The sequence below is a fragment of the Chlamydotis macqueenii genome, chromosome 1 (genome assembly GCF_036417535.1).
Source record: "Chlamydotis macqueenii isolate bChlMac1 chromosome 1, bChlMac1.mat, whole genome shotgun sequence".
NCBI classification, from domain to species: Eukaryota; Metazoa; Chordata; class Aves; order Otidiformes; family Otididae; genus Chlamydotis; species Chlamydotis macqueenii.
Window position 1 is genome coordinate 78,805,672 of NC_141556.1, and position 24,825 is coordinate 78,830,496.

The 24,825-nt window shown below is 36.9% G+C and overlaps 1 protein-coding gene across 1 annotated transcript in view; it reads left to right on the forward strand.

Annotated features, from left to right (window-relative positions):
* Positions 1-24,825, forward strand: part of ATXN10 (ataxin 10) — a 103,237-nt gene that overhangs the window by 63,930 nt on the left and 14,482 nt on the right. The window contains exon 10 of the mRNA XM_086757745.1: positions 22,541-22,604. Within this exon, the coding sequence (XP_086613871.1) occupies positions 22,541-22,604 (64 nt within the window). The remainder of the gene's footprint in view (positions 1-22,540; positions 22,605-24,825) is intronic.

A 24,825-nucleotide genomic window follows, 5' to 3' on the forward strand; every position in this document is an offset into this window, starting at 1 on the left:
TTCTTCCTGGCATGGCAGGATTTGGAGTTACTTGCATAAAGAACATCCCACGTTTATCTGCATATGCTGTTGAGAGTGGGAGGAGAGAAGTAAACCACTTTGGTTTCTTCATTAGAAACCTGCATAATTGTAATTGTTATATTCTTCTGATGTTAAACATAAGTCTGAAATGGAATAGATTCTTAGTTTAGAGTTGAGCAAAAAAGGAGGAGACTTTTGGATCTGGATGGTCTGAAGTGGTGAGCTCCTGCACACCTAACTGTAAAGTTCTGAATGGTTTCCACTGTTTGGATGGGGCTATTCCAATATTGTAGCTATCTCTATGTTTTAATGCTTTTCTAGATAAGGACAAGCATTCGGGATGTTGCAGGACTGAGCCCCTTAGTTGGTAAGTTTTGTCTAGGTATAGCACTGTAAGTCAGCAGTAAAGCTTAAAATGGACTTTCTCACAGAAGTGCTTTAAAAGCCTAGATTTTGCTGTGGAACTGAGATCTCTACCCAACTAGTATAGAGAATACTCCAAGTAGAAAAGTGTCTTGTGGTTCAAGAGTATCTTTAATCAGTTGCGACATATAAGGTAACTGTTTCTAGTCTTGGTCCATTATGGATTTTATGTTAGTCTTTAGCTCTGTCACAATCATGAATCCTTAATAAAGTGCCAAGATTTTCATCAAAGTGTTAGACTGTTAAACAAAAGAGAATCATCAGATCTCTAAGTAATGAGTAATAAAGAGTTGGTGTGGGTTGTTTTTTTTTTTTTTTTGCTCTGAGGTCTGAGGTGCATGCCTGATGTGGTATGTTTTGTAAAGTGCTAAGTTATTTTTATAACAATGATGTGATTCATTTGTTGTTACAGAATAATACAAAACTTTATTCTGTTGTGCTGCTTCTTTATAGGCAACAAGTTAATGTTCCCTCTTTTTCTGCTCCTATTCCCCCATCTACTCCACCAATTTTAGGCAATTGATACAGTTGATCCAGCCATTCCTTGTGACTTGTCCAGTTTGACCAATTTAACTTGAAGCCTCGGTCATACAGTGCATTGAAAGTTTTCTCTTGCAAGGAACTTAGATGCACTTAGGTACAGTCAAATTTTCATAGTAAAGGTAATTTTAATAGTGCATAAGCTATTTTTTGTTTAGGTTTTATTTTAAACAGCTTCCAGTTGATATTTAAATTGCATACTACATAGAGACATCTTCACATATCAATCGTCTGGGTAGCCTCACTGATTAGGTGAAGGCTGACATATGCACAGTATCGTGCTTCCCTTCTGGTACATTATTGGCCGACTTCATGTGAAGGATTACCACAATTACCGTCTAACAGATAAAGGAGTATAAAGATCAATCTGTATATTATTATGTTCTCATGAATCATAGGCTGGGACTTAGACCAAACCTTGAATATACATAAATGCAAATTACATTGGTTTCTGCCAATATGAAGATGTCTGTAGAAAGATGATTTTGTGCAACATATATTTGCCAAAAACAAGAACAAGACTTGGGCATTTTGGAGTAGAAGAGAGATTGTGGGAAGAGGATTATTCCTGTGAAGATCATAGTGTTTTAAATTAAGATGTTGGATAGCTCTAGAAATTAAATTAATTCTTTTGATTTATAGTGGAGAGGGAAGATAGGAAAGAAGTAAGATGACTAGATATCTTCTAAGATTTAAAATTAAAACAAGCTGTCTCTACATACATTTCCAAACAGTCAGTACCAACTTACAGGCTTGTTGGCCTGTTCTTGACTCTGAGTGGTTTGTTGAACCCTATTTGTTGTTGAACCCTGTTACCACTGTGGCGCAGGACAGGACTCCAGCCCTTTTTAAAGGAAAGCTCAGCACACTGTTGTCAAACAGCCATCTCTAGACCTTTTTCAAACTCATAGTAATTCTAAGTGTTGAAACTGCATCTGTAGCATTGAGATTTAATGTGCCTGTTTAAGATGACCAGCTCATGGAAAAATACTTATTTTAAGCCAGACTGAAATATAAAAAGAAGGTATTGACTTTTATATGAAAGAATTCTCAAATGTTCCTGTGACTCCTTTCCTGGTCCGGTGGACTGAGTACTATTATCGTACATTTGGCAGACATGAATTAAACTTGGTGTTCACCAGAGAGTGTTTTGTACTGATGCAGGCTTTTTAGACTTGTCAGTTTGCAGAATGGTCTGATGTAGTACATACCTGAAAGATGTATTGTGTCGTAGTCCTCACTGCTTGGAGTGATTTCTGTAATACCAACGTGAGGTTGGTATACCTATACAATGAGGGCGTTACGGCTGTACTGCGGCTATCGCAGGTTATTATTAGTGTGTTACCTCCTTTGTAAAACAGAGGAATGTTCTCCTGGGCTTTGCAGGAACTTTTTTTTTTCAAGAATAGCCTCAAGATCTGTTGGGCAAATGCCCTGGTTTAAAGCCCACTGAAATCAGAAAATGTCTTTGCTTTCCTCAAAGATCTTTGATCAGCCTTGTCATTTCTTTTTCCAGGTGTGTATGTTGAGGCCTGTAAAGATGGGAGGTGATGTGCCCTACTTCTAGAAAAAGGAGTCTAGGAGTCATAACAACTTTTTCTTTCATTTCTCCAGCTTAGATTCAGATGCTTTAGTAAGACTTGGGATGTTAAGGTTCTAGTAGCTTGCAAAATATTCTGAGGTCTTCAGATATTTTGTTGTTGTTGTTCCATATATCCTTCTCAGTTAAGTGAATAGTACTGTATCAACCAGAAATGTTTCTTGATAGTTTACTAGGAGGTGAAGAACTGAGTTTGTTTAGGGTACTCAAAGTTAGGAAAACTGTCACTAAATAACCACCCTCTGATGTGACTAATACAATATTTTAAAAAAGGTTCAGAAGACATACTATACTCTGTATTGCAGGAATGGGCTTTATCTGTGTTTCCTGCTTTTTGCCAGAGTTACTGATTGCTGGGGGCAAGACCACCATATGTGGAAGAATGTCTACCTTTCTGCATAGTTATTCTCCAGCTCAAGTCTGAGCTGTTAATCTAAATTCTTTCCACTTTTACTGGTGTCAGATAGAAGTGACATATATTTTTCCGTTACTGTAACAAGGAATTTCATTAGTTTTCTATGTTGTTTTTCGTTGTTCTAACCTCAGCATGAACTTTGAGTTTCCCCACCTTTTCTTAACTGCCATCCCACATATGATTTCTTTCTTTTTTTTTTCTTTTTTTTTTTCTTTTTCTTTTTTTTTTTTTTTCTTTAAAGCTGCACCAGACTTCACAGTGGACTGATGTTGTAATGCTATGAGTGTTGAATGTGATCCTTTCTGGATACATAAAACTTTCTCTTTCTTTCCACTTACAAGAGGTTGTGTTTGCTGTTTTAATTACCCTGCAAGGGACAGGAATTATTAATCTTTTCATCTGTTTCCTGGGTAGTTACTAAGTCTTGGTTATTGTGAGATACTAATGTTTCTCAGCTTGTGTTTTTATGACAATCCTAAAGTTTGTAAACATAGAAAAAAAATATTTTTCTGTTTTGATAAATGTAGAGATTTGGCCATCGCTACTTGTAATATGTTAGTTCAGTTGATATTTTGGAAGCAAATAAAATACTTTCACTGAGGAAATGATGAAACATGGCATATGTGATAGACTACATTCAGAGTGAAGAGGATGTGAAGGAGACTTTGTGTGAAGGCTCGTGAAAGGGGATGGTGGAAGATTGCTTACCATTGATCAGCAAGCAGGATGCTGAACACATGACCCTGAGTCCCGATAAGTAACTTTCCCACCAAAATCAGAGAAGCATTGAGCTAGACAGAAGCTTATGAATGCGCTTACAGAAGTCTCGTGTTCAGTTTCTGTTTCATCACAGTGGGGTTCAGTTACTTAACTCCGCCCACTCCTGTGACAGCCCATCGTCAGGTTCAGTAGAGGTGTAATGTCTTGCACGTTTCAGATTGGCTTTGCCTTATCAAAACAGCAGCTGTGAGCCATCAGTTCTCTTTGCCTATTTGCCTTCAAGGCAATATGATTTGTTACCCGCCCTGAAAATTGTTTGCTAAAACTCCTGTTAAAGCACATGAGGCCATATCGAGCACCTACTCTTCAGAAAGAGACCAAGTGTTTGGTTTTCTTTTTTTTTTTTTTCCTCCCTTTCTCCTGTTTTCCTTTGTGTCTAGGAAGAGAAAAAAAAACTGCACTGTCTTCTGCAGTTTTGAATTTCTGCCATTGGGTGATGCTGTTTGTTCTAAATTGTAGGCCTGCAGTGTTCTGCTCCTTACTGTTCAGCGTGGCAATGCTTGAGCAAAGTTTGGTGATGCTGGTGCCTAAAGGGAACCAAAGTACTCAAGTAGGCTCATTTTTTAAAAGCTGCAGAACCAGGGGAGGGGGCAGGGGGGCAGAATCCCCATCCTTGCTTTTTCTATTTTTTGATTGTGCTATGTTTGACAATGAGAGGCTACCTGGTTGAGTGGTAAGCATGGCTTTTCCTGCATGCCATAATCATGTCGGGCCATAGAGGAAATGGGTCTGCTGAAATTGTGCACCATTTCCAAAATAAACAGTCGTCTCCAGGATTGCTTCCTTTTCACTAATTTACTACCGAGCTTCTAAATATGTCCCCAAAGGGGGATACCTCATATATTGTAGAGAGTGATGATATTAAAATGTCCGGATACTGAAACTTGTATTTTCCTGTTGTTTTGGAAGTTCCAAAGTCTTCTTTAGAGCTTAAGCATCATTCAGATTTGTAAAAGGAAAAATGCCTCGAAAATAGTTCTGATCCTATGGAAGCAAATTGGGATATTAAATGACTCTGCAGTGGCTTGATTTTACTACATATATTGTGTTTTGCTGGTGGCAGCAGTAACGCAACATTAAAGAATATGAGATACAGTGCTAAAAAAGTCTTATATTTTTCCTCACAAATGAGTAATTACACCAACAGTTCATGTGCTGTATTTCTGGTGAAAATTTAATTTCTAATCTACTTTGTAAGTCAAAAATAGCGGTAAAAAAATCTTCTTTCTAGGCACTTGAGAAGTTTTTACATCTCAGATCCTTTTTATATGTGTGTATTGCAGTTTTTAAGATTTGAATCTGTTGGCTGTGGTTTATGCTTGAGAAATAGTAAAGAATGGAAAAAGGGTGTTTTGTTTTGACACTTGCTGAAATGAATTGATGTACTGATGTCACATTAGTGTTACGGTATATCATTTCTTTAGTATATGGGCATACAAAAGCCTAATTCTGATTTGGTTTTGTCATTTCTGCAGCAAGAGGGGATGGACTATGATTAATGGCTATAAATTTACACTCTTCAGATCATACTTATATAAGTGGGAAAACCCCCATACCTCACTTTTTTTCTGCATAGGCTTCCTGACCCTTTAAGGGTAAGGGGACAGTGGGAATGGAAAGATTGAAACAACAAGGACTGCGCAGGTGACACACTTACTGTTCCTCTGTTACATATTTGAACAGGTTAGTGGGGCTGTGACTTCTCCATGGCCATATAATTGCTGGAAGCAGGGAGTGGAGAGAGCTGCTGCTCTGGTGCTGAGCTCTTGGTGCTACTTGTAGACCTCTTAAAGGCATAGCTCTGGATGGAGGAATGTCTTGTCTGTCGTGGAGCACAGGTTGCTCAGCTCAATCTGTCTGTCCACTTAATGTATATTGAGCAGGAAAACAGCAATTAACTAGATCTGAAAAAAAAAAAATACTCAACTGTAATTCGTGTTAAGTGTGGAATTACATTCTTGTATCTGAGACGCAGGTAGCTTGTGAAGGGCATTCTTTAAAAGTTAAAAGAAATGTGTACCACAACTGTGCATTAATGTTGACTGAGGAACTGCTTGTGGTAATGCTGATAAATTAATATTATTAGAATAATAAAGAATAATAAACAAGAATAGATTATTCCAAGGAGGCAGGATTACAAAATAATATTATGAAAGCCAAAGTCCTTCCTTGCCTGTTGCTAAAGGTTTAATAAAAAACTATTGCACCAAAGCACATTCTAGTTAACATTCATTGTTCACTGTGTCCACAGTCTGCTCTTTTGTTCTTAAACTAGACATTTGAAAGAGATTTCCGTTGCACGCTGTCACAGACTACCTATTAAGTAGTGTCTTCACTAGGTGAGCATGTGCATGTTCATTTGCTTGTGGGAATGAAGGAGGACTGGAAATGAGAATGCGCAGGTCCATGCAGGCAAAGGTTCTGCTTGTTCAGCTTTTACTTGCAGGATTCCATTGAGTTATCTTTTCTGCTTGAAATGCAGGGCTCTTTTAAGAGCCCTGATCCTGTTACAGTGCTGCAATAATATAAAAATAAGTGATGATCACTTTTGCATCCTTTCATTAACTATAGATTAACTCATCTCCTTGCTACCAACAGCCAATAATTGGAAGAAACCTACCTAGCTTTTCATGTCTTCTTTTATTTATGCAGTAGTAGAACAAGTGAAGAGAGAACTTCTTGTAGTCTTTAAGGAGACTTTAGAAAAGTATCTGAGTTCTCACATTGTTTAAGGGCTTCATAAATAGTGAGGATCTTCTGTATTTTGAGGGAGAACAGACTTAATATTCCCTTTACAGTCTATTGATATGTTTATTTTGGCAATTCACATTAACTATGATTTTGGAAAAATATCTATGCTTTAATTTAATGAGCTCAGTATTTCCATAAAGAAGTGGCAAAGATAAAAATTGCCTCATTAGTGAGCATTTAAATGTTTAAAACTGTATGTCTTCAAGTTCACACATCATAATTGCAATCAATCAGACTCGTTCAGATTGTTATGGCAGAAGTGGTTTGCTGGAAGAATTTTGAAGGGACACTGACCAAAGATCTAGTAAAGACACTCGAAAAACAATTGATTTTAGTTTAAGTTCCTTGAATGGGGCACCACCTCTATTTAGCAGTGGGAGCAACATCAAATTACTGTGTTGTGATCTCTGTGCTGAAAGTCAGAGCACCAAAATGATGTTGAATTAATCCTGCCTCGTTTGTGAAATGCAGAATGAGCTAGATTTGCAAAAGCCAAGATGATGGCTTATTAAGCTTTAGTTGATTAGAAACTGCTAGCAAAACTCCTTCCATATTCCCTCCAACCATTTCCACGGGAAAATACCACAGGACTGGTTACTTCCTTCACATATCTTGATGCTAAGCTCTCCTCTAAGGAAAGAAGCAAGCTGTGCCTCCAGTATGATTTTTCTTCTCGTTTGTTAAATCTTTTTCAATTGGTGGCAAGATGTTGTCTTTTGGTGTCTCCCAAAGAACTTTGTTAAAAAAATGAGCTATAGAGAAGTCTTTATGATGTGAAAAGGAAAAAAAGAAAAACAACACAGATACTTATAAAAAATTTAGTATGAACATAAATTACATGAATTTAGAGGCTGAAAAATCTTACTTTGCAAGCCAGCAGTACTTTGAACACTACAAATGCCAAAAATGAGTCTTGAACAATGTATGTATTCCACTGTGCAATTTAGATATGATACAAACCATGGAAATTATATTCCCCTGATGACAGTTTCCTGAGGAAGGGAACACTCCGTGTAACAAATCTGTTTGCAATACAAATCAGTATAACCAAGGCTGTTGCAGTATTTTAATTTGAGTTTGAGATTCGTTCTTGTGTAACTTCAGAAATATAATTTTGCTGCTTTTAAGTGTAACAAAACATTCTAGATTGTTGAGTGCCCCGAAGTAAAAATACTCAGTGTGTTTCATATCAGTCCAATATTTTTGAGGTGATATGTGCAGTATTTCAGATTAATGTTTTAAGTTACTACAACCTGATACTTCAAGTGAAATATTGAAACGGAATTTAATATGACAATTTGCTTAATCTTGAAAATAAAAGGTTTTGTATTCTTCACAAGCTAAAATAGGTATTGAGTTGCTCTTTTTATTCTGTATGTTTTAGCATTACAGTCTGCTTTGGTTTGATGTTAATCTTACCTATGACAAAACAAGGAAGATTTTGATTTTGATCTAGAAGTTACTTTTTTAGAGTGCAATTGTGGAGCTCAGTGAATTCATATTGAGGTTGGCAATATTTCTGTTGAGTTTAGTAAGGGTAAACTGCAACATTTACCTCCAAATCTATTTTTTCCCCTGCCTTTTTAGAAAAGGAGGGGTGCTACCCGTAGAGCTGTTCACGGCGTGGAATTTTCCATAGGAGAGTTTCCAACATCTCTAAAAATCCTTTCACCCTTTAGTCCAGCAAAGTTAGGGTTGTGCCTTTGGCTTTGGAAGCATTGAAGGGCTTTATTTCAGGCAATTTTTCAGTATTGTAGTTATTTAAAAAAAAAAAAAACAACAAAACAACAGTGTTTTGCCTACCACAAAAATGGAAACAATTCAGAGAAAATTAATGATAGAACTAGTGAGTTCCCCTGAACTTGGGTCTATCTTATGTTCCCTTGAGCTTAATTAGACATCACTGCCTTGGTATTTTCCAGTCAGGTCTATTTAGTTGTCTCAGCTCTGCCTGTTCCCCACAGTTTCAGTCATGAGAAGCTGATGCAATTTGAGAGGACATTCACTATTGCCAGTTCTTCTGGAACTTGTGATCCAGTTGTAGTACTTGGTGGTTGCAAATGTTGCCTTTTATTCCAGCTCCTGAGTCGTACAATTTCATGAGCACCTCACCATTTAAGGCATTTTTGAAAGTGCTTCTAGAATTTGTAGCTGCTGAGAAAAAAAAAAAGAAAAAATTAAAATGCTTTTTTAATTTTAAAAGTAGAAATGACATTTTTAGTACCCCTACAATAGATCAATGTGGTGGCAGCTGATTGAGATTCTGATTCAATGCTTTTTCTCCTCTCACCTCCTGACCCACCATTACTGTCAACCTGCTCCTGCAGGCTTTTCTATAAAACTGTCGACCTGTCCCTTTGAAAATCAACTTCAAAGAAAGCAATGTTTATTAATAAACTCCTATAGAAGTTTTCTTTGTTCTTTGAAAAAAAGGCAATAAAAAATAGCAACTCGTTGATCTTGAGAATTTTTAAGAAATGTTTCTAATTTTATGATTGTGTTTATTTTTGGTACAAATTTCAGCTACTGAAATGTATCCTCCAGGTCTGTTCATAGGAGATCTTTTTTTCTTTAATGAACTTACTAGGAGGAGTTGCATTGCATGTGTAAGTTTCCTTTTATCAAGTTTTAATAACATAGTGTATATATGTACTTAATGTAGAGTAGTGAAACTGTCTTGAAACAAGAACTCTTCCTAGTTTTCAGTTAGAACCAGCAGTGTAAACTTCAGGTACAGACCTGTAATCAAATAAATGGTCTATTGCAAGAAAGGAAATAACAATATGAATAAAGCTAAGCAGAACATTTAAAATCTTATAAACAGTTGGCTTAGTGCCTGAGGATATATATACACACATCTTGTTTTGCACAGTAATATTTTCATGTAAAGTGACCATATGAAAGGATACATTTATTACAGAATTTTTAAAACAATTTGAACAACACCTTTACAAATTTTAAAACTTTGAATTCTGTTCATCATGGATATATTTGAGTTCAGCTAGAAGCTGTGAATTTTACTTTCATAGTACCTGCAGTTGCTATTACCAGACTGCAAGACATTTAGAGACACAAATACTCAAAAAAAAGTCAGGTAGTTGTAATTTAGAGGTAAATTAAGAAACTAGTATGCAGTCTCCTTATGTACAGCTTCATGTATCATCTCGCTCAATAGCCTGAGGCATTAGCAAGCTTTCAGGATGAAATTTAGTGCTAGAGCAGGCATACCTGAGTTATTGTGTATCATGCATACTAAATATATGGCTTTTATAGACATATAAATCACAACATGAGGATTTTTGTGTTTTCTAAATGTACAGTTGATCTTAATCTCAACAAGGTGGCTAAATTTATCTTAATGAGAGAATCTGATCCTGTGCAAAGGTTATGCTTTGTGAATCATTAAAAGAAAATGTGTATTCTTAGAATTTCAGGTAAATGTAGGGCCTAATTGCTCAACTTTCTGTAAGTCTGGATTGTCAGCAGGGAAACACAGTCAGTGTCACGTGAGGCCCTGGCCAGTCCCTAGTGGATACAGCAAGATGTGTTAGGGATCATTTCTAGCCTTGAGGCAAGTTGGAGAATTTGGCATGGCTCACATCTGCGTGACAGCATTCTCCTTTATGGGCTTATTTTCCTTCACCTTCATCTTCCCCCACCAAAATGAAATCACAGGACTGCCTTTCCCATACCTCTCCTTGGGAAGAGCCCATAGCCTACACTATGTACCCAACCATTCCTGAATGTCCAGAGGAGTGCTAGTTGTCATGAGGCAACAGCCCCTCAGGGACCATCCGAAAAGCACAGCAAGAAAGGGTGGCCACAAGCCAGGGCTGAAGCCTGGCGTCTTGGCTCTGCATCTCTTACTAGTGCAATTAGAAGCTCTGCTGAAATGAGTTGGAATGAACCAAGTTTGATGCAGCCTTCAGACTTCACTAGTGTGGTGTTCACCTAAGATGAGGTTGATGATTCTTTTTTTCCCTTTCACCCTATGTTCCTTCCTTTCACTACGTCTCCTGTAGTGATTCTTGTACTTAATTTGATCACAGTAAGAGGAATTAGACCTTGGGTCCCATTGGCTTGGGCCATGGGGACTCATACCTCAAGACATTGTGTGTAGGTAAACCTTTGACAACTCATTGCTAGTTCATTTGCAGATCTGCCGAATTGCAGCATGTGGTTTTGAAGCTGCTGTGCCCTGCCACTGTATTGGCCTCATGACATTCTCTAGTTCCTAACCTTTTCAGTAGTTTGTTTTCCTTGAAAATAGTTTTCAAAACACAGATAGCTCTGAACCTGCAGGGGAGGTTTGTTAAGTATTGCATTTATCTGTTTGTCAAAGGGTGCTCAAGGGGATAGGTATTCAGAGTCTGCAGTGGCATTTCAGAACACAGTTGAACTGGGTTATGAAGCAAGTGGACCATGTCATTTGATAACAGATTTCCTCAGCTATCATGGGGTTGCAGTGTAAGGTGCAAGGATTTATTCTGCTCTTACATATTGATATGTTTGTAGATAACTGCTGGAAGGGGATCAAGTACTGAACGATTACAGTTGTGTAACCTAGAGCATAATTTGCCTTGCTTTCTGAATCCTTTTGTGGTTTACCGTTGGCAATTCAGGATTTTCCAAAACAATAATGGAAAAGTTATGAAAACTTTATGGTGTCAGAATCACACTTTGTAATGATTGTCAGTGGGAAAACTCTAGCAGTTATTTTTAACTGCAGTTATGTTAGCAAATGGGGTTGCAAGTATCAAGAATGATGAACAGTTATTGAAAGATCAACATTCAGATTTCTTTTTCAATTAAAAATGAAACGCCACTGCTAGCAAAGTCCTGGAATTGTTGAGGATTTGGTTCTGTTTGTATAAAAGCTGTAAAAAGGCGTCAAACCAAAGTAAAACCGTTTTTGTTCTGCAGTGTGAGGAAAATGAATGCTTAAATAGTGTGCATGCACAGGGATTTCCCCCACTTATTTAGTTAAGCTGATCAAGTATAACACTTTAATGCAGCTCTACCAGTTTACAAACCTTAGGTTAAAATTTTTCTCTTTAAATGACAGGAAAAGTCTGGTCTGCCATCTTCCCATATACTTTCCAAGTTTCATATTGGCATACAGTGCTGCTAGCTACTCCATAATAGGTTGGCAATTCAAAACATCTTCATTAGTGCATACCTACTTCTTATTAGATGACTAATTTATATAATGCACAGCTGATGAGAAATAAAATCTAATTTTATTTTAAAAAATCAAATTTATAAAATCACATTTGTTGAAATAGTGATTGTTTTTCACAGTGTGTCATAAAGCGAGAACGGACACATCGCATTACTTTTTAACTTGAATAAAGCATCTCTTAATGTACTTCAACACTTTTTCCATAGGAAAGTGTTTCTCTCATGCTGCAGCTTTCCTTGCATTAATACTATGACATATTTTAAATACGTCAGTGAAACTGCTTACAAAGAATTTGTTTTACTTTGCACTACGTGCTTTCTACAAAAGCACAATACCAAAAAGAGGCATAAGAAACTTAAATATATAAACCTCAGCACCTGTCAGTCAGTATGTTAGTGTTACGTATGAAGGAATGGTAGGAGGTTTTAGTCGTTGTTCTTTCAGGTAATATGGGCAGAAACTGATAGCTGAGTATACAGAGCTTGTGAAAGGATGAAAAGAGGACCTAGTCCTCATTAGGAGGTTAAGCTGAACACTTCAACCTTCTCTTACCTTTCCTGAATGTTCTAGCAAATCCTGGGATTTACTTATGCACTGAGCATTGAATAAATAAAAATTGTACTGAATTTGGTTATAAAATTACTTGGAGGAAGAAATGAAAGGGCTTTATGGGGAAGTACTTAAAGTAGGATTGATAGTTTGTACAGGATTATAAAACTAAACAGAAGCCAATGAATTCCTTTGGAAAAATGAAAGGAAGTGTACTTGCTTGGCTTTGTATTTGAAATGACATGCCCCCTGTTCTATTTTGGATGAAGAATACTTTGTGACTTTCTGAAGGTATTATAATGGAAAATGTAATTGGGAAGAAGATATGAATCAGTTTTAGCAGGACAGTGTATGTCTAAAGCATCTTTCCTCCCAACATGAGACTTGGTTTGCACCTACATGAACCTCCTTTTAAACCATCCCCAGCAGGGTGTATCTATTGCTCTGCAGTAAATTGAGACCATATCTATTAGTCCTGAAACAAAGCCCTTTGCAGGGGGCTTGGACTAGATGACCTTTAAAGGTCCCTTCCAACCCAAAATATTCTACGATTCTGTTGTAATTGCAAGATTTGGCAGTGTTTTTTTTTTTTTTCCTTCCAAAGGACTTTAGTTTGGTTATTTATATATTTCTTGAAAAATGTAACATTTAATGTAAAATGGAGCATGAAATTGGCATTGCTGCGTGAGAAGTATTATTTACTGCGGTATTAAGTGATGGAGTTGTATGGCTGGCTGCAGACTTCTGACGGCTTCCCTCACTGCTCTGATTTAAAAGACAAGCACCAAACACCATTAAACTGTCTTCGAGCTTTAGTAGTCAGCAAGGTTCTGCAGTCTACCATTTACAATTTCTATAGAGTTTTAGAAAGGCATTTTACAGTCCTTTCTTGAAACACTTGCTTTATTTTGGTATGCTTTAACCTAGTGAAAAATGTAATTGTCATCAAGGATAGCTTTGTACTTAACATGTAATAGAGTGCATGTCCTTTACACACGTACTAGAGAATTAATGGCTTGTTCTTTGACCCGTCACTAAAATCTTGGAAGCTCTGCATATGAGGGAATGTGGAAGCAGAGAATAGTGAATGCCATTAATAATGTTTATGTGCTGTTTTCAATCTTCAAGCCTACAAGCTTTCTCTTTTTTGTTTTTTTTTTGGTTTTTGTTTTTTTTTTGTTTGGTTGGTTGGTTGGTTTGGTTTTCTTTTTCCCCCTTGCCTCCCTTGGCTGTGAAGTTTGAGGTGATAAAAATGTACTTAACTTATTCTTTACAGTTCTTTAAAGAATTTTATCACTACTAAAGTCACTTATTAATTGCGGTAGGAAACTCTGGGGTGTGTCATCGTGGGAAACTGCCACCACTTGGGTGGTTGTGGTACTTTGCTTTTAATCTTGAGTCTGTCCATGCACTGCAAGTGCTGCAATTCAGTGTGGCATGCTGTTGTATTTAACTGCGGAATTTTACCATGAAATGCAACAATCAGCAGCACAAATCATTGTACCTTTTGAAATCATCCTAGATCTTTTCTCATACATTATTTTCATCATTTGACTATTGTTTGTTGCTATATTTGCCACAGATGAATTTATATGTTTGACACTGAATTTTTTTTAAACCCTTGGTTCAAAGTGAAATAAAAGGAGAAAGCTAAATAATGCTGGACACAACAAAAGTCATCATTTGAGCACAGGACATCTGATTGGCATTTATTTTTGCTAGCTGAATTCAGAAGTTTCCAAGGAATAGATGTAATCCCTGACGTTGGGAGTGGAAGCAGTTTCGGAATACGGTGGTAATGTGAGAGAGTGATGACACACGTGGCCTCAGTGAGGCTGTGTGTTCATCAAAGGAGGATATGAATTTGAATTAATTTTCCTCCTTCTCCAGTTCCACTCAGTCTCAGTTGTAAGCAACTGGCAGTTTTCAGGAATGTTTCAGCTGAACTGGGTTTCAAGGAGCAATTGGAATTGATAGAAGGTAGAAGCAAAGCAGGTATGCAGGCTGTTAGGGAAGAAATGAAGTAAGTCCCAAAGTCGACATGAGTAACAAAGTGAAGAGGTTAATAGAGCGACACAAGACTATTGTGCTGATTTTTGGCTAGAAGAGTGTGTGATCCTGTGTAGAACAGTAATGAGGAAATCTTCAATAGAAACATTCTGTGGTAATCTGTTTTTCTATCCATGTCAATAATTTTTGATATTGGGATATTTTATGGAATGGTTGAAGTTTTATTCCACAAGGAAAGCTCTTTCAACGTAATATAAAATGAAAAACTGAAAAGACACCCCCCCTCCAAAAAAAAAAAAAAAAAAACCCAAAAAACCAAAAAAACCCAACCCGGTACATGCAAACAATAAAACAAGCCCCTCATTTTAATTGAGAGATTCTTAAAATGCTTTGTTAAGCTTGACATGGAAAACAAAAATACCATAGCCACCAAAACAGTGGCAGCTTGCCAAAATGACTTGGAACTTCCTATTACAATGATGATTATAATGACTTAAATGAATCATGTGACTTACCCAACATCTATCTCTATGTTTTTTCAGAACTTTGGAGTAATGTGAAATCTTTGGTTTTCATTCTATTTTGGAACAAAATACAATTCTGAAATGTTTAGTATTTTTTGAGTTGTGTCCTCAGCACAGTTCTAGTCACATAGCTAATTCTTACATTTTATTTCCTTTAACTTCCTTTTTTTTTATTCTGGTGAAAGAAAAAAAAAAGGTAACATCTTTTATAACAGTGATCCAAAAATCAGCAAACTAAGACTGTCTGATTACTGGGTTTAGTGGACTGAGATTAAGATAGTGAGTGACTATAAGTAGAGAGGCATATACTATGTTGATGATGTGAATTTGTACAAATTCAACTAATATAAAGCACAGAGGTTTAATACAGGATAATGCTTAGCATCATTGTTTTCTCTTACTCCTGCTACAGATAGGCAAAGACCAAGTTAGCAAATATCGGGTGTTTCAAGCAAAATTCATCTTGCGTTGGACCTTACTTTAGCCACGTTAAGTAGCAGATGTAAACCTAAAAAGAGCTAAGAGCCTGCTTCTCACAGCAGCATCTGTTTGTTACTGAAAAGTGGTTTCTGTTTCAGGAACTGTAAATAAGTGAATGATGAAAGTGGAGTTGTTTAAAAAACAAATGAACCAATTGTGTTACTGTCTCTTGCGGGAACCTATTCTGAATTCTCAAGTGTTTATATTATCATCTCAATGGCTGGAAACTCCTGTGTTTTGCTCTTGGAAAGACTAGTGGAAAAAAATATTCAGCAACTGAGATGGCTTGTTACCCTCTCCTAGTAGCTGGACACTTTAGCTTCTGCTTGTTTTGGCTCAGTCCTTATTGGTACCTTTTGTGCTTTCTTCTCTTCCCTTCCGCCTCAGTAAGGCCAAAACCTTCATCTTCTAAACTAGTTTCCTTTGGAGAGTTTTAGGACATGACAAAGGAATCTCATTTTTAGATTCTACAATTTTGTTAATTTTTTTTTCTTTTTCTAATCTACCAGAAAGATGCAAGGGAGAGTTGAAATAAACCTTGCATCTCTCCAGGAAATAATGCTGAAAGAGGGAGAATATATTTGAAGTTAATGTAGTAAGGGCAAAAAGTTTTGTTGCCGTGATTTCTGAATTTCAAACATTAAAATGTTAAATACATGCTTACCTAAATACTGTAGTATTCTGGACACACTGCCTTGACTGAAATGAACGTAAAGGTCTCTCTTCGCTCTCAGTCATTGACGCTGGTGCAAGGAGCTCTCAAGCTAGCTAAGCAAGTCTGCTGTGATGTCCTGAAGAAAGGAGCCTCTGTCCACAAGTATTTCAGTAGATCTGCAGGATGTGGTGAACTCCAATAATAGACTTGATTGCCACAAGCCACAGCTGCCTCTATTCTAAGCCAGAGTGCCTGTAGTCTGCAGTAGACCTAGGAATCCACTTAGCACTGAGGGATTAAAGTATGCTTTTGTCCTTTGAAGTAGAATCTCCTGTGCATCTCCTGTCACTTTTGCTGCTTGGAAAAACAAACAAAAAACTCCCAAACCAAGACTCACAAATGAACAAAATGAAATAATATTTTTCAGCACTGTCATAGTTGCAGAGGAGACAATTTGTGAACCTAACCAGCTGATATATTCCTACTCTTGTTAAGCTGCTCTGTTACTCAAATTGAATACTGGATTCTGCCCAGATGTCTAATCACTAATTATGTATCTTGTTGAGCAGATCTTGGAAGAAAAGTGACTCCTGTTGGTCAGCCTGTTTGGTGGCAAAGCCTTAAGGATATATTTCTCGTTATGTAGTCATCATGTAGTTCTTAAGTTGTATATTCAGAAGGAATAAAACTTAAATGTATCTTTAATGATGACAAAAGATTGGCCACAAATCCCCAATGTGTATTTCATTGGATCCCTTCTCTTTGGCGTAATTTATTGTAATATGGTTTGGAGTCTGAGAAAGTCATGCAGACTTAGAGACAGAAGAGACTCAAAGGGTCGTAACCATTCACCTGTCCAGAGCAGAACTGGTTAAGAGCAGAGCATGGTTAAGATTTGTCAGGTTATATGTGGAGACTTGTAATACTGGAGACTGTGCAAAATTCTTAACTTTTTACTCTAGAAGACATGAAGTCTTAGTTTTGTACAGTTGAGGAATAATTTTTATTTACTCTCACACATTAATAAAAAGTTATATAAGTTTATAGGAATAAATTTGTGTGAACGATCTGACATCTGAAATAGAAATTATTTTAAGATTTCTCTGTCATATGAAGTCAGTGAATATGCAGGATTATTCCAGCAATGAGCAAGAATCATAAGGGTTTTTTTTCTATAACCGTTTCTGTTTGTTACATAGCCTCATAATTTGTTTCTGACAACTTTTTCCGTCTTTATAATCAATAAAAGATTGTATTAGGGTAGAAAAAATCTGGTCTTGAACTAATGTGAGACAAAGAATGGACTTAGGCTTCTTTCCATGGTCTTAGCCCTTTCATTTTTGTTGGAGTGAGATGGAAGAGTCTTAGACTTGCACAGTCGTTCAGACTGGAAGGGATTTCAAGAGATCTGTAGTCCAACTTTCGGCTCAAAGCTGAATTCAGAGCAGGTTGCTCAGGGCTTTGTCTAGACAAGTTTTGAAGTCCTCCACGATGCCCACAGTGTCTGTGGGCAACCTGCTCTGAAATATGAGTATCAGAAATAATGTTATCCTCCTAATTTTTGCATCATGAGAATCGGCAAATAGGTAAATGGAGAAACCCCAAGTACTGCTCCTGAGAGGGGAGGTTGGGCAGTGGCAGCTTAATCCCTGATCCACTGCAAAGTAAGGCTGGTGTTTGGCAACCGATCAGCACACCTGTACCTATGAACCATGTGCTGCTACTGGTGTGTTTTTCAACACTTTTAGCTGTATGACTGAACTAGGAGCATTGCAAAGAGTACAGTGAAGGAGCGAAGTCTATGATAATGTGAAGTTTGCCAGTTTTATTGCTCCCAGAAACCTTTTTAAAGTTACATAATGTGAACTGAAAATTAATACTCTGGAGCTAAATGGACAGACTTTTTCTCTCTGCTGATCTGTAACGAATGTTGTATCTGGAGTTTTTCTATGTAAATGGTTCCACTTGTTCCTGGTTTTTTTGTGTGTTTCTAGAGTATGTGTTTCCCACCCCCAATTGCTTTTTAAACTACGAATTTGTCTTTCTGTTTGTCAATGTACTTGCCAGTAGCATGTAATAATAAGAGCAACTGTTAGCATGGATGACTTCTACTTTTGAGAACGCATGTCCTTTTGCTTATCTATAGTTAGACCAAAGGAAACTTCTAAGAAATAGAAGCATTTCGGTGGCTGAAACCAACACATTCCTCGTTCTGCCTTCTGCATTGGTTGAACATTGAGAATCAATCACATTCTAGTGAAGAACAATTTGTGTTCAAACTGCTGTTACGTAAAGGCATAAATGTACCTTTTGCATAATACTGTTCTTACAATTGACTGGGTAACGTGTTTAATGCCTGAAGTGTTAATGCTTCTTTGAAGAGAGCATTTTTGCTGGAGATTTTCTGTTACTGTCTGTATAGTTATCGGACCTGGAGATTGTAGTTGCATTTTACTAGGTGTATGCAGATTTCTTGTTCACCAACAAGCACTGTCATGCTCAGAGAATTTGCATTCTTACCTGTGAGCTTGGCTCCATTGCTGCTAGAGGGAAAGATTCAAGAAACAGTCTACCATTGATTTATACTTTCTCTGGGCTCTGCTTTAAATGATTATGTTAATGATAATTACTTCTGTGAATTTCATAAGAAAATACTGGAAAATTATTAGAGGTAATTCTGTTCAGACAGATATCCTTAATTATGGTAGTGACCTTATTTGTATATTGGTCATTAAACGTGAATCAAGCATAAAAGCTTTACTATTAGTCTGAATATAATTGCTTATTACGAGAAAAAGCATTGCTTTTTCCTCAGGTCAGACATGTCCTAAACCATCCAAATAAAACCCTGTATTGTTCCTTGGCCGTGAGAGCAGTGGGTATATATGGTCTGGGTTGGTTACTTTCATAAGCTCTTGTTTGTTTAATATTTGTGTGGCATCTCTGGCTAGATGGGCTTCTGTTTAGTGTGTGGTTTAAGTAATTGAAATAAGTTGTTAAATTCCGGGTACAAAGAAAGAGAAAAAACTTAGTAGTCACTTTGTCAATGGGGCAGGCGTTTTCTTTCAGGTGTAATAAATTTACATTTCTGACTGGCATGATACTGATCTTCGTTATGTTTCGAAGGCAAGTACAGAAAACAAGTGAGACAGCTCTATAAAACTGTTGTGAAAGAAGTCTGTCTTAACTAGCAGAGACGGACATCTGCCTTTGAATGCTGGATGTTCTATTTTTCTGCTTTTTAGAAAAAAAAACTTCAGAAAGTGACACAATAACATTAGAGCAAAATTTTTGATACTGACATGGCTGAAGCATTAGAGATCACTAGCACAGAGCTGTATATTTTTAATTTTAAACTTATCTTAAGTAAACTTTTTGTAATTAACTTAAACGTGGTCGAGATTTCACCTTGCACATGGACTGTGGCTTAATTTATTGTTTCAGTGTAGTTCAGAATAAAGCTTTATAGTTCTTCATAATAAAATAACCTTATAAGTTTATTAAAGTCCAGTGCAGTTCCATGTTATTGGTCTGCTATGTTGTCATAAGGTAAATGGAGAATAGGTTTAGTGATCTTTTGTAACACAGGCTAATATGAGCAAATATGTTTACAAGACAGACATCAGAACTGTTCTATTCCTTAGTTTCTGTCTGTATTTTCTTTTGAAATCTGGATGGATTACTGCCAGTTTCACACCAGCCACTACATGTTTTCTTCCCAGAATATTTTTTGCACCTTAATTAAAGTGAGATTTGAGGCTTGTGCAGTATTGACTCCTTTCCCAAGCCCTGCAAAAGATCCATTGCCTTACTCTGCACTGGGCATTTCTCAAGAGAAAAACTCTGAGGCCAATAATTGGAAAAAATCACTAACCTCTTGTTATTGGGCAATATAGTTCCAATAAATCTATATGAGAGGTTAAGACCTAGGGTGATGGTTTCTAGATACTTACAAAATCTGCTAGTGTGAGAGATTACAGGCAGATGAGAGTGAGAAGATTTGAGAGACTCTCAGCATGCAAGTGGGATAGCATGGTGGGGGACAATGATTCCTTCCTTTGACTGTGGCACTCTCATTGCAGAAATGACTGCGCTACATGCAGAGCAATTACAGAACTGCCTCACTTTGCAGCCCAGATTATTACAGTACACTGGCATGAATTTTAGGTTACCATAAAATGCTATTTCAGTGGATCTCACTGGTGGTTCAGGAACAACTGGCATGGACTGAAAGTTCTCAAGCAGTGGTTGCTCAGGAATTGGAGTTCTTCATCTCAGAAGTCGCTCTGAGAAGTCTATAGATGTGTCTTGAGTGGGCACGTTGTAAGGTTTCTTTTCCTTGCTTCATTTCACTGTGTAAAGTGAAGTAAGTCACGGGTGACATACTAAAGCTGGCGTACTGGTACCAAAAGCTATATCTAACTTGGTCAAATTATATGTGCAGTTTAATTGTAAGCTGTTCAAGAGACTCTTGGGGTGTAGGGTAGTTAGCAACTGGTCTTTACATTAAGGTATCACTAAGGCTGTGGTTTGTTGCTTCTGTTCACACTTAACTTTGAAGGAATCTCATTATATCCCTACAGTAACTTTTTGAAGCATGTGTGGCTTTTAATTAAATTTTTTCCCCTGAATAGTTAGCTACTCTGTTAACCAAATGTCTCGTTTGAATCAAACTGGAACAGATTGCATGGTTTATTTCAGTTGACAGCACTTAATCTAGATTAATTTGTACTGTTCAATGTTTCACTGATGGAAAATAAAAGGTAAAATTGTAGGCATATCAGAGTATGGCTACAGCATAAAAATCAAAGAACTAACGTTTCCCAAGTACGCACAAGTACTGTATTACTGAAAGGTCACGGTTTGTTCATGCTTTGAAGTATGACATCATACATGATGCATGACCTTTGGAAAACACACAAAAATCTTGTGGAAAGAACAGATATTTTAAAACCTCCATTATTAACTGTATTTCATGTAGGTACAGTTACGTGTGTTAGCACAGATGTGCCAGTTAGGTCTTAAGAGCTAGCAATGCTCTTTGCTTTTCTTGCGTTTAAGCCTTTCTTGTTTGTATACCCGTCTGTTACTGTTACTTTCTCATGTTACAACTTGAGACTCTGCAATAAGATTAACTGAAAATGAACTTGTTAGAAAGATGGGATGTGCTCAGATTTGTCTCTGAATTCAGTTTTACTGATCAGTAGTCTGTTTTGGATTTCACGTCTAAATCTCTTCCTGCCCAACTTTCCTCTCATACCATAGAACTTGCATTTCAGAAAGCTGATCCATCCTGCAATGTAAACTTTGTGATTTGCTTTTTTTACATGGTACATAAAAACACATCTTATTCTGGGCAAAAAAAGATGGAAGAGAGAATCCCATCATCAAGCCACAACCTAAATTGACGTTCTGTCTAAATTCCTTTGCCCCACTAGTTCTTGGTTTGAAATTAAATTTTAAGGAATTAAAGAATTTAAGGTTTGGACAAGTACAGTTTGGCTATCACAGGATCACAGAATGGTTGAGGTTGGAAGGGACTTCTGGAGGAACCTCTTATCCAACCCCCTTGCTTAAATGCGGATCAAGTTGCCCGGGACCATGCCTGGATGGCTTAAAGCATATAAATAGTATATGGGTGTAAGTGTATAAACAATTAATCCTCATGCTCTCAAGTCTTTTTAAAACTCCTTTTGTAATTAAAAAAAAAAAAAGCTTATATGTCTTAAGAAGGTATTGCCAAGGTTGAAATCTTGCAGATAATTTAGAACAGGTTTTCATTTAAATAAGTAACACTTTCTAAAGTCATAAATATGCATGATGGTGTATGGTGTTACAGTGTATCTTGGAAGTCTAGATAAATTTCTTATGCAATATACTTTTCCTAAGGTAATTATGCAACATATTTATTGTTAACATCAGCTTGTCCTGAGTTCTTAGTAATGTGAGTGTGTATGTATGTATGAGTCTATTAGGATTATACGTTATTATCTCATCCACACACACAAATGTATTAGTGTAATTTGTGAATTCACATGTTGAAATATATATAGAAAAAAAAAAATACAGATCTCATCTCTACTGGCTTGCTAATAACATAATGGATAGCTTATCAAAGGAAAAAAAGTCAGTGGCTCTTACTTGATGTAAAGAATTTGTGCTTAGGTACATACAGACAACACGTTTGTTTTGAAGGTTGAATAGATACAGAAGACGTGGCCCCATGCTAACTTGTGTGCATGCGTATATGTATTTTTCAAATATTATCTTTTTTTTTTTTTCCCACTGAGTAGTTTTTCGTGATTCTTCCTCTGGAAGCAAGCGTGAGCTGTCAATAAGCATAACTTATTGTGAGACAAGCACAACGCAGAAAATAACATCAGTCAAATACATGCTAAATGAAGGAGGAATGTGAAATTAATGTCTACTTGTTGTTACTATTTTGTGATACTTACGGCTGATAATACCAGATTTACTTTTCAATTTATGTTAACATGTTTAATATTTGTGAAGGAACAAACATCACTGTTACGTTTTCACGTATTTCTTGCATGAAACATCATTAGTATTGTTGAGTCATCTGTTAAATTAAATTTTTGTTTTTATTTAGGTTTATGAGTTAGATGGCGTCTCCTTGATCCTGGACAACTGCAGCATTGATGACAACAATCCTTGTATCCTTTACAAAATAATTCTAATTATTGAATATGACTCATAAGAAAAGGCATAGGGGTTTAATATATTTATGCTAGCGTCGCTTTCACTTGGTACCCAAGTCTAAATGGCCTCATGAGCTTCTAGGTTGTATTTCAATGCTTGGTTCAGAAGTGAGCAAACTCATAAATATGCTTTCGTGAACTGGATTCAAAGTAAGTTAAACTGTGGTTATATTCTGTTTCCTAAAATAATAAATATTACTAGTTTACAAATGTCAACTCAGAGAGCTAACAGTGATAGAAATCTGAATTAAGACTGTGTTTGGTCATTGCATCAGATCTCGGAACTTTTGCTTCAACTTAAATCTGTTCAGTAGACTGAAATAAGTACTCCATCAATTCTATACGCTTATTAAATCTTACTGGAGAACTTATTCTAAGCACAGAGACAAGACTAGCAAGCTGTTGGAAATGTGTATAATTGAGAGAATTAATGATGCAGATTACTGAAATTTTGGGGAGATTTTAATATAAATGACATTGTGCTTCATATTTGGGATATTTTTTTCCTGAAATTTAAGAGCAGAGACTTTCCAAGATAGATTGCTGTTTGAGGGAAATTTCTTTATATTGAAGATAAACAGTTGTTAAGCAGACTTAGCCATCTCTTCAAGAACTGCATAGTAATCCTCCTAGTGTGGTCAGTGGGTGAGCTGTTATTTTCTATCATCTAATCATTAGCTCCTTGTAAGTTTCCAAAACCTGTATCTGGAAATCGAAGGCCTTTCCTGTCTAGAGTAATCTCAGCTCTCTTATACTGAACATATGAAACAGATTTCTGAAATTAATTTGTCAGAAAGAGCTCACTTTTTGACAAGTATCATAAAAACAACAAAAGTTGTGAAAATGTTATATATTTTCATAACTGTGTGCTGTAGAACATCATCTACATAAAAATTGATCTTAAAAGGATGAAACAATGCGAGGACAGATGATAGCAAAACGTTAACAAAATGGGTGGGGGAGCAATGAGTGTTAAATATTTTCTGAGTTATTCACTTTGTTGCTTTATATGCAAGGCTTTTACGTTTATCAGTATTCCTATAGTTGATGACCTGGCTGTGTCTCTTGACGGTGTACCAAGTAGCAGAGTTGGACTTCCATAGTCTGATGGTGGGAAGGGCAGGAAAAGTTACCTTTCCCTAAGCAGAAGGGAGAAAGAAAGAAGACCAGAGATTTCTTTCTAGGATTAATATCTCATTTTAGCTGTTAGGAAGAGAGGATAAAGCTTGAGGGCTTCAAAGGGTAGAGTTGTAATTTACGATCTTGTATGAAATGAAAATAAAATACCGTGGGAGCCTTTACTGCATTTTGGGCAATGTGGAACTTCTTACACCTTTTGATACAGGCTGACATTTTATGGCTGTACTATAAACTTCTTACCAGAAGATAAAACTTTGCTTACTTGGTTTTTAAAGACTTACTAGACATAATGACACCTCTTAATATGAGCTTTCAACACTGATCCATAGCGTACAGTTTTCAGGTATATGAACAAGTAAGTAGCCGTTGGGCAGAAGGGGGAACTAGCCTGCTGTTTGCTGCATCAGCTTTTGGAGCACAGCTTCTGCTACAACTCTGTTTCTCATTATGACCTAGAGCTATTCCAGGTGCTCTTGTGCTACATGAAGTTAATGCTCCCCTGCTTCTCTCCTTTCTCTAACATTCCTCGTCTTCTGTGTTCTCAGCACACCTTAGACAGAGAAGCAGAAGAGGGGTTTGCAGTTCTTATCTGTTCTACTTTCATCTCATTTGCAGCATATTGTGCTAATTCTAGACACCACAAACCAAGTCCTTAGTAGCATGTAGGTGCCTGACTCCATTGCATAACATTCCTCTGAAGCGGTGTGACAGTTTCTCTCTTCCCTCTGTGCACCCAGTCCTGTCTGGCACAAATGCATTTTGTGATGCTTGTAAACCAGAGCAACGCTCTTACTAGGATTTGAAAGCCTACTTGCTTAAAACTGAAACATCTTAAAATTGCCTGTGTTGTAACTTTGTGATCCAGAGTGAATATCTTTTGTCTCTTTTCAAGGAAGATGAATTAAGAGGAAGTGTTTAGGCAGCTCTTGAGCTAGGTGCTGAGAGAGTTGTCGAAATTCTAGTAGGATCACTCAGTAGTGCTGCAGTTTGCCAAGATGATGTAGAAAGCTGCAAGGGAAAGCTCACTGTAGCTCAT